This window comes from Hyperolius riggenbachi, chromosome 9 (genome assembly GCF_040937935.1).
Source record: "Hyperolius riggenbachi isolate aHypRig1 chromosome 9, aHypRig1.pri, whole genome shotgun sequence".
NCBI lineage: Eukaryota > Metazoa > Chordata > Amphibia > Anura > Hyperoliidae > Hyperolius > Hyperolius riggenbachi.
In genome coordinates, this window is record NC_090654.1 from 133,647,086 (window position 1) to 133,657,515 (window position 10,430).

The window sequence follows — 10,430 nt, forward strand, 5'->3', positions numbered from 1 at the left end:
CTGTGCTTTCAAATGAGCTTATCTGCCGTGGCAGTCATGCGACACAGTGGAGGGGTCAAATTACAAATTGTGATTAGACACAAATGAGGGGGAATTAAACAGGCTAAACTCTCTAAACACATACAGGGTTCTTTATGTTATCCTTCTGTCCTATGCAAGAGTTCAGATCCACTTTAAAGTCCTGTGGGTTTAGCTGTAGCTACAGCCTTGATTTCATCATCCTACTGCTTAGACCAAAAGAGGGAAAAGACAGACTGACTATCAGAACACTACAACCTATTCCTGCAATGGGGCACTGGATGCCCTTCCCCCATGGGGCAAGAGCACAGGCCTGTGATGTATGATACATTTTAACTGGTTATATATGTATGTTTGGCTAAATGTATTTTGCTCCTGCATTGTTTGTTTGGGCTAGAGTACTGGAGTGAGGTGGGGGATTTGTTATTGTTCTATTGTATGTTAGAAGACTGGCATTGCTCTTATCTGCTAACATTTGATGACTGTTTATTCACAAGCCTGATATACTGTCTGGTAGAGAGGCAGTTTGGTAGGTACACAATATGACATTTTCTGGCAGATTTACTGTCAGATCGATTATTTTCAACAAGTCAGATGTGATTTCTGATCATTTTTTGTTAACTGCAATAGGAAATAGATCGGAAATCAGATCAAACATGTTGGAAATAATCGATCTAACAGTAAATCTGCCAGAAAATCTCATAGTGTGTACCCAGCATTATACAGCTAGGTTAAAGTTGTATGCAACTTTGCTCACAAATGCTTCAAAATAAAGTGTTCATCATTGGATTCCATGTCTGCTCACTGTTATTGACAATTCTCATGTCATATCATGACAGGGACAAATATGTCACCACATTATAGCCAGATCTGGGGAAGGAGCAACAGAAAAATATCTTGGTTTAGCAATTATGCCATTTTTAAAGGGTACTTAAAGTGACATCTAAGATCATGAGATAAAGGAGTGAACATAAAGCACCAACTCTTCTTTGAAAAAAATACAATATTTATTGTATTTATTATGAACTAGCAAGCAGCCTTCAGCAGGTGGTATAAGAGACCTATCCATATCCTTATATTATAGGTTATAAATTCTTGCTCCCATGAGGGATGTACATACCACAATACTCATTAAGAATCTGTTTGAATTCTTTTCTTTTCAGTGTCCTTTCCCTATAACTTGCTATCCCACCCTACAAGCTTTAGTGTGTCCTTGAGGTGTTTAAAAGTGGTTTGCGCCTTGGATATCTGCCATGCAGGCCGTTTTTGCCCAGTCTCTTTCTTATGGTGGAGTCGTGAACACTGACCTTAATTGAGGCCTGCAGTTCTTTAGATGTTGTCCTGGGGTCCTTTGTGGCCTCTCGGATGAGTTTTCTCTGCGCTCTTGGGGTAATTTTGGTCGGCCGGCCAGCCACTCCTGGGAAGGTTCATCACTGTTCCATGTTTTTGCCATTTGTGGATAATGGCTCTCACTGTGGTTCGCTGGAGTCCCAAAGCTTTAGAAATAGCTTTATAACCTTTACCAGACTGATAGATCTCAATTACAGTACTTTTGTTCTCATTTGTTCCTGAATTTCTTTGGATCTTGGCATGATGTCTAGCTGTTGAGGTGCTTTTGGTCTACTCCTCTTTGTCAGATAGCTCCTATTTAAGTGATTTGATTGAAACAGGTGTGGCAGTAATCAGGCCTGGGGGTGACTACAGAAATTGAACTCAGGTGTGATAAACCACAGTTAAGTTATTTTTTAACAAGGGGCGCAATCACTTTTTCACACAGGGCCATGTAGAGTAGGGTTTTTTTCTCGCTAAATAATAAAAACCATCATTTAAAACTGCATTTTGTGTTCAATGATGTTATCTTTGACTAATAGTTAACGGTTTTTGATGAGCAGAAACATTTAAGTGTGACAAAGAGGCAAAAGAATACGAAATCAGGAAGGGGGCAAATAGTTTTTCACACCACTGTATATCCCTGCAAAAAATGCACCATCAGTGCACTCACCTCTACCAGTGACAGCCTCCCGACCATCTTTTGTGGCCCAGGGTTTTTATGTATGAGCAGTGCGGCTAAAAGGACACCATTTCGGCAAAATAAACTCAGCAGCTGTGGGAGAGTGCAACGATCCTAGCCCGCACAAATGCATACAGAGGGCAGAAAGATCGACATCCGAACACCACGTTTGGCAGAAACCCAGGTAAGTAATAAAGACGCCACTAGCGTCACAACAATCACCTAAGCCATTCGGTTTTCTCTTTACCTCCTCAGTGAGGTTAAAACAATATAAATAAAGGGAGCTATTCCTCTTTAGTGTTTCCGGAACAGAAACCAAGTTAAAACTGAGGAGCCAGGGGAGGGTGCCTGATAACCCTCAAAAAATAGCCGATATAAAGACATAACAGAAGACACATACCAGAGAGGGAGTGGAGTTTGTCTCCTCAGAACCCTGGGAGCAAGAGCCTGCGGACGCTTCCATGGTCAGCATACACAAGACTGACCAGGATGCACAACCCTTGAATAGGTCACCTGAAGGTTTCCGCCCAAACATAATGAAAAGGTTTGCTTTACCTTAGAAATCCGCTGCATTACTGAGCAGACTAGCTCAATCAGCGGCTAAATGCAGCGAAATGTCCGCTGGGACGCACGCCGAGCCATGGAACGCATCTTACTTCCTCTTCTTGCCTCCTCGGTCACGTAATGCAGAAGTCACATGTCCCCCTGCGCGCGTCCTCCGGTGTGTAACACAGGCTGGGGGAAAAGCCGATGCAGTCAGCAAGCACCCGCGCTGGCTCGTATGACCAGCGCTGACCCAGGGGACACTTGTATGCCGCAGGTCCTGAAATCTATCATGGTTGGCCAGCTCTCCCCCACAACCAGCATCCTGCTGGACAGGAAAACAACTGATGAGGGTAAGGGAAAGCTTCCTTATGTACTATGCCTGCCTAATCAATTTTGCTAATTCTTTTAACTAGCGTTCTGTCCAGTTGGAAATGGAGGGAGACAAGTCTCAGGGTTGCTGTCCTGAGACATCCTGGAAATCATGCTGGGAGCAGTAATTCCACTATGCTCTCAACTAAAGTCCTGTCATGATCACATGTCTCCACAATCGCGTTTCAATGGCCAGGAGCATTCTGCACATGTGCAGTTGCATATCTTCACGAACTGCACATGCACAGAATGCTCCTGGCTATGGGAGTGCGAATGAAGAGGCACATGGCCAGGACAGTACATGAGCCGACAGCAGATTAATGGAGGAAACCAGGAGGACATTTCCTTTAATAAATGTGCCTCCCCAACCTATCCCATGAGTGGATTGTACAGCATCTCCTCATACTTTCTTCTCAGACATGAGGTTGTGTCACAGGAAGCATTGGCAGCTACCATGAAACATATCAACCATAACCCCCCACCCTCACTAATAGCAGTAAGTATGTAAGTGGCATATGCACCTTGCAATCCCACCTTTTAAGAACACACTGTGAGAGGTTAGTTTGGTCTTGCAGCGACCCTCATGAAGACAAGCAGGGATGACAATCAAAAGGCCTAGCATTGTGCCATTGCTAGAACTTTGTGAGAGATTATGTATGCATAAACATAAGTTTAATCCTGAGAAAATTACCTACTTGGAGACATCCAAGACTGAGTTGCATGGTAACCCCTTAATTAGGGCCAAGGGACGTGACAACATGAGTGGTGCTGGGGATATATAGCAAGATATTCCTCCTCTCCCTTTTGTACACCTGCATGGCAGACTCGTTGAGATGTCTCCACCTCTACCCAGCCCTGCATCTTGCAGGCTATTAAGGGGTGTGTAAGTCCTAGCTAAGCATGTCTACACATAGCATTAAAGTGAACCTCCGGACTAAAAATCGACTCAGCAGCACTGAAAAGGCTTGGTGTTTCTTTAACAGTTTCACAGCATCAGAACTTTGTTTTTCTTATACAAGCCTCATTATTAGCTGCACAGAAGAAAACTGCCCGGGCTTTTTTCTCCTGATGCTGTGCAAAGCATGATGAGGTTTCTGATGTTATTGCTCTCGTTCTGCTGTTTTGGTGCACATTTTTTTTTTAAATTTTGAATTTGACATTTGAAGCCTAGCGTGTGCAGCTGGAAGGGGTTATCAGGACACAGGACAGTTGGAACTGTGTTTCCTGCTCCTTGTCACCTCCTTTCAAACAAAAAGATGGCTGCCCCATGACAAAGATGGCAGCCCCCATGAATCACAAACATTTGCCTGTTCTTTTAAAACAGGGTGGGTAAAAAATTATATTACCCATCTATTCTAATTAACATAACTAATGTAACTTAATGACAGTATGTTTGTTTAGGCTGAAGTTCCCCTTTAAGACTGATCTGAGGTGCTGTTATGGACCTCCAACCCAACCAGTCCTTTTTTGTGAAAACAGAGCGGACTCACTCCACTTCCTTCTTATACCCCACAGGAAGAGGAAAAGTAGGAGGTGGGAGGGGACAGGTAATAATTCAGTGCAGAAAAATTAACTTCCACTTTGCCGACAGCTCTGCACATTGTACATTGATCCCTGTGTCATGTGACTGACTTTTCCAAAGTAAATGTATCTGCAACAGCTTCATTAAATATTAAAACAAAGTGAGTGATGGACTAGTCGTATTCACCATCTCCAACAATTAAAAAAAGAAAAAAAAAACAAACAAAAAAAACAGAGGGTGAACTAGGCCTCGAAGGTAACATGTAGAGGTTGGCTAGCAATCTCAAAGACTGAGGCTGCTTTCACAGTGGGACGTTACAGGCGCACATTAAAGCAGCCTGTAACGCAGCCCACCGCACAGTAATGAAAAATCAATGGGCTGTTCACAGTGCACACGTTGCGTTACATTGTAACGCTATACGTCAAGAGAAAGTACTGCATGCAGTACGTTATAGGCGGCTAAGCCGCGTTAGACTGCTTGCACATGCTCAGTAATGTTGGGGAGGAGGGGAGAGCGGCCAGGCACACGGCTAATTAATATTCACTGCACTTTGTTTACTTCCTGGCGCGGCCGCTTTGTGTGGCGACACCACGTGATGCCGCATGCGTCACAAAGTACGCATCACGGACGCCAGAGTGAGCTGCACAACGCGGCTCACTCTGGCGTCCACATCCAACACCACCAGGCGTTGCGTTAGGGGCACGTTATGCGACCATAACGTCCCCTAAACCGCAACGTCCTGGTTGGAAAGCAGCCTAAATGGTGATGGGTACGGTTATCTCAGTCAAACATGTTCTGAAAATTTCAGAAGTTAATAAAATGTGGGATTGCATAACTTTTGTTGGCCTGGTAGTCAAACATTTGCTTTACGGTGAAAAAACAAACAAAACAAACAAAAAAACAACAAAAATGTTTCCCCAATTTTATGTTACCTTATCCGGAGTGTTCTGAGTTGGTTTGATTTTGCCTTTTGCCATTAGCATGGCGTTAATCTTAGCTGCCACAGCGGCTGCTGCATCAAGAGCCCCCGAAGGAGCACTGATAGCCTCTGCTGTACTGTTTGTTGGTTTCTCTTCAACAGGTGGCGTGTACATATTAGTGCCAACTGGACCAGAAGGGATGTATACATTAGTAGCAACAGGAGGAATGATGGGCATCACCCCTGGAAGAAGTAGAGCAGCAGCAGCAGCAGGACCAGGCTGGTCCCATTTGCTTCTTCGTCTGAAAACAAAATAAATAATTTCAAAAAACATCTCATAACGTCAAACCATCCAAGTGATATACATTCCATAACCTCCCTCAACTAGAGAGAAAAACTCCCCAAGAGCCTGATGGTCAAGGTGTCTAACTGCTGCTGGCTACCCAAAACTAAGCCGCTCAATGCCATAGAGACGTTATACACTCAGGATGCTTGACTGGATGGACAAATTCAAGAATTTTACATTTATCCACTTCTGGCCAAGATTGCGATTCACAAAAAAAAAAAATTCCCTAAAAATAGTGAGAGATAACAGTGTTCTCCCCAGAATTTTTTTCCAGCCGGGTGGCATGAAATAGTAGCCGGGTGGCATGAAAAAGTAGCCGGGTGGGTTGAGATGAACATGCAGGGCAACTCTGCTTACAGCATAGGAGGAGGTGAGGGGGTGAGCCGATGACAGCCGGGTGGTCACCAAATCTAGCCGGGTGGAGCACCCGGCTAAAAGAGCCTGGGGAGAACACTGGATAATATAAATATATATATATATATATATATATATATATATATATATATATATATATATATATATATATATATATATATATATATATATATATATATATATATATATATATATATATATCTCTCCCCCCTTTTTTTTCTAAAATAGGACCCTATACGTGTGCCTTTGCAGAACTGTGCCAGTGCCTAAAGGATTGTGGGAAGTCGCTTTTTCGTTTTTAGCTATAGTAACAAGCGTATCTCAAAATGAAAATAACAGAAGCTTCCCATTTCAGATAAAATAAGGACACTGTGAGCAGAAGGTAATTAACCCCCCCCCCCCCCCTTTCTTCTTTAACCTCCCTGGCGTTCTGGACGAGCTCAGCTCACCCAGTGACGCCAGAGGGCACCGCTCAGGCCCTGGTGGGCCGATTTGAATAATTTTTTTTAAAAAACACGCAGCTAGCACTTTGCTAGCTGCGTGTTGTCCGCGATCGCCGACGATGCGCCGATACCCGCCGCGTAACAGGGCCCACCCACCCGAGACCCCTTGCGCAGCCTGGCCAATCAGTGCCAGGCAGTGCTGAGGGGTGGATCGGGAAGCCCTGTGATGTCATCGCCATGGCGACTGGGGAAGCCCTAAAGGAAATCTCGTTCAGAACGGGATTTCCTTATGGGCAAGCGCGCTAGCGGCGATCGGAGGGGTGGGATGGATGCCCCCAGGGAGGGGGGCATCATGTAGCTAGCGCTAAGCTACCTATATGATAGAAAAAAAATGCAAAAAAAAAAAAAAAAACCTTCCCGCGGCCGCAGGAATCAAAACGCCAGGGAGGTTAAATAGTTTACCCAGCGATTTAAGCTTGTTATCTAGGTGATGTTTGCTGTGAGGGGATAATCTGTAGAGTAAGCAGTAAAAGTGAACCTGAGGTGAAAGGAATATGGAGGCTGCCATATTTATTTTCTTTTAAGCCATTCCAGTTGCCTGGCTATCCTGCTGATGCTCTGCCTCTAATACTTTTAGCCATAGACCCTGAACAAGTTTGCAGAAAATCAGGTGTTTCTGACATTGTCAGATCTGACAAAATTATCTGCATGCTTGTTTCTGGTGTTATTCAGAAACTACTGCAGGCAAATAGACCAGTAGGACTACCAGGCAACTAATATTGTTTAAAAGGAAATATATATGGCAGCCTCCATATCACCCTCACATCTGGTTCACTTTAACACTTAGCTGGATTAAAAAGAAAAAAAAAATGTATATCACTTTGGCATCACAGAGAAACTAAAAATGGAAACCGGCAGACGTTTCTTTTTTCATATCACATTTCTCTTAAATCTGACAGTGAACACTAAAAACAGGATAGGTAAGATACATAATGTCTTATTAGATGATTTATTTTAATTTTTCAGTTAGTGGAGTTCCATCCCACTTAGACTACTGCCCATATACAGGTTCCTGACTTGACATCCCAGATGTTTTGTCAGCTGCTTGTTCTTTTCTTCCATTGATGTATAACCATGAATCCAAACTTCATTCTGACCCCAAATACCTCGGTGTTCTCCCCAGGCCGTCTAGTTTTGGCGAGCACCCGGCTGTCATTGGCTCACCTCCTATGCTGTAAGCAGAGTTGCGCACAGAAGCACCAGCCCTGCATTCTCTCATCTTGCCCCACCCGGCTACTTTTTCATGCCACCCGGCTGGAAAAAAAATTCTGGAGAGAACACTGTACCTTCATATTCCACTACTCAGTAAACCAAAATGTCACTTGTCATCCCAACACTACTATTTATTCCACTACTCAGCCAATGTCACTTTATAAACCCCCTATTGACATTTTGCTCACATACCCCATACTAACTGTACTACTGTTGCATGCTCTCACGTAACACTCGAGCCATAATTCATAAGAATACCAAATACTACTACTACAGATGGCCATGCGAATAGTTTCAAACTCATGCATATTTTATTTTATGCAGCTTCAAAAATGGACCAATCAGAGCTAAAATTTAATTTTTAAAAATTTGAAATTATTAGCACCTGATCATCCATCTCTACATACATTTTAGCACAGGTGCAAAACACTTCAGTGGTCCAAACTTCTGCTATATTCACTCACTCAAATTGAATCCCACTTTGCACACAATTTCCTTCCACTGAACTCTCAGCGCCTCCATTCCATGTTCCACCACAAATACCTCATAGCCCAACATATTATTAATGCAACAGTTTTGTAACACATTAGTTCAAGAGGTAAATAATTAGCTAAACTCCCAATTTTCCATATTGTAAGAAGGTGAGACAACAGGTATTATAATATCCATATTTATTTAGCTTAGAAATGGAATAACCACATGCAGGAGTTACAGTATATCACTGGTAAATTTCCAAGCTGCATAAAACTATTAGCATCTCATTGACCATTACAAACGTACTAATTCTGAGTTTCATGATGAATACCATCACTACTTCACTTCTCCAAGCTTCCCAGCAGCCCAATGGCACACTCCACCAGCTCCCCAGTGGCACACCCTGGCAACTCCCCAGCAGCCCAATGGCACACTCTGCCAGCTCCGCAATGGCACACTGCGTCAACTCCCCAACAGCACACTCTGCCAGCTCCTGAGCGGTCTAATAGCACACTCTGCCAGCTCCCCAATGGCACACTGCCAGCTCCCCAGCGGCACAATCCGCCAGCTCCCCAGCGGCACACTCCGCCAGCTCCCCAGCGGCACAATGGCACACTCCGCCAGCTCCCCAGCGGCACAATGGCTCACTCCGACAGCTCCCCAGCGGCCCAATGGCTCACTCCGACAGCTCCCCAGCGGCCCAATGGCTCACTCCGACAGCTCCCCAGCGGCACACTCCCTCAGCATCTAAATACCATTGTCTCCAAATCCTGAGGAGCCCAATACCGCAGTCCTCAAATTATGTGCAAATATTGAACTATCCAATTCCAGTGCCACCCAACAACACACTGCCCAATTCCCATGCAGGCCAATAACAAACATCCTCATTATCTACTGCTCAATTTCCAGGCAGCCCAATAACAGACTCCCCAATAAACACATCCACAATTCCTGTGCAGTGCAATTCTACACTGCTAAAATGTCATCACCACACATTTCCCCCAATTCCTGGACTGAAAGTGCTTTTACTGCACGGAGACTCGCCTACACCACACTCGCACATTCCTTTGGCAGCCCAATGCCGTACAGCTCAGCAAAGAACCACAGTCCTCCCTCCGAAGTACACCATATCACTACTCCCCCTCCCCCCTAGGAAGTGAGCGTCCATCTGCCCAGGGGTGCCGCACAATGCCATTCAGCCTCCCTGATCACTTCAGTGTCCTCCCAGCGATCCCGGTCCAGTGTCGGCCTCCAGCCTTGTACTATACACCCCGTTGCTATGTATTCCTGGCCTCTTACCCGCCAGTCTGGGCGCTCATTGCTGACATGGCGACAGCTCTGTATCCTCTTCTTACACCGGCGTCCGCACTTTGCGTCACCACGTCCGGACGTCCGGAAGAAGCCACGCCTCTGAGAGGAATAGGATGCACGCCCACGTAGACGGCAAGAGTCTTCTGGAGAGCTGTCCTGCAAGTGACAGAGAATGGCCACTACATTCCAAGACCACGCCTGCCGTACTAGAGTGACAGCGGGGGGCGGCTTTACCAGCGTGCCGTGCTGCGTCCTACCACCCTGTGCCTTATTTGGCTGCTTATTTCTGTCACTAGTGTCTGGTGCATCACTTCCATCCTTTGCAGCTCCACAACATACATAGATTGGTGCCTGATTGTTCTGTCTTTTTGTAATTCGCTTCTATAGATGTAACTGCTCCACCGATTGCGCTGCCTATGGTTGTTTGCCTGATACTGATGGTCATTGCGATACAAATAATTATGCGGGTTACTTACCCAAGATTCAATTATTTATCTGATTGACGGGATTTGGATGATTATTTACAACATGTCTGATCTGTTTCTGTACATACGGCGGGCTTTTTCAAACTACGGCCCCGTGGGCAGGTCTGACGACCCGTAGTTTGAAAAAGTCTCTGATGACCCGTAGTTTGAAAAAGTCTGGCGTGTGTACGTGCCTTTAAAGGGAAGGTCCGAGCTTAAAAACAACATCTAATTACTTGGTGCTTCCTCCAACCCCTGGCAGCCTATCTGTCCCTTGCTCCAAGCTGGTGGCCCGCTGTCCCCTCTGTTGCAGATGCCGACCTCGCTAGGTCGCCATCTTCTGCGCCTGCGCAGACTGCT

The 10,430-nt window shown here is 45.0% G+C and overlaps 1 protein-coding gene across 2 annotated transcripts in view; it reads right to left on the reverse strand.

Moving 5' to 3' along the window:
- Nucleotides 1-9,694, reverse strand: part of KHDC4 (KH domain containing 4, pre-mRNA splicing factor) — a 54,253-nt gene extending 44,559 nt beyond the window's left edge. Inside the window, exons 1-2 of one of the 2 annotated variants that reach the window (XM_068253543.1) lie at nt 9,595-9,694; nt 5,399-5,687 (exon numbers count right to left, since the gene is read on the reverse strand). In XM_068253543.1, the coding sequence (XP_068109644.1) occupies nt 5,399-5,687; nt 9,595-9,623 (318 nt within the window). In that variant the 5' untranslated portion in view covers nt 9,624-9,694. The remainder of the gene's footprint in view (nt 1-5,398; nt 5,688-9,594) is intronic. The other variant, XM_068253542.1, reaches the window with a different exon arrangement.
- Nucleotides 9,695-10,430: the final 736 nt, after the last annotated feature.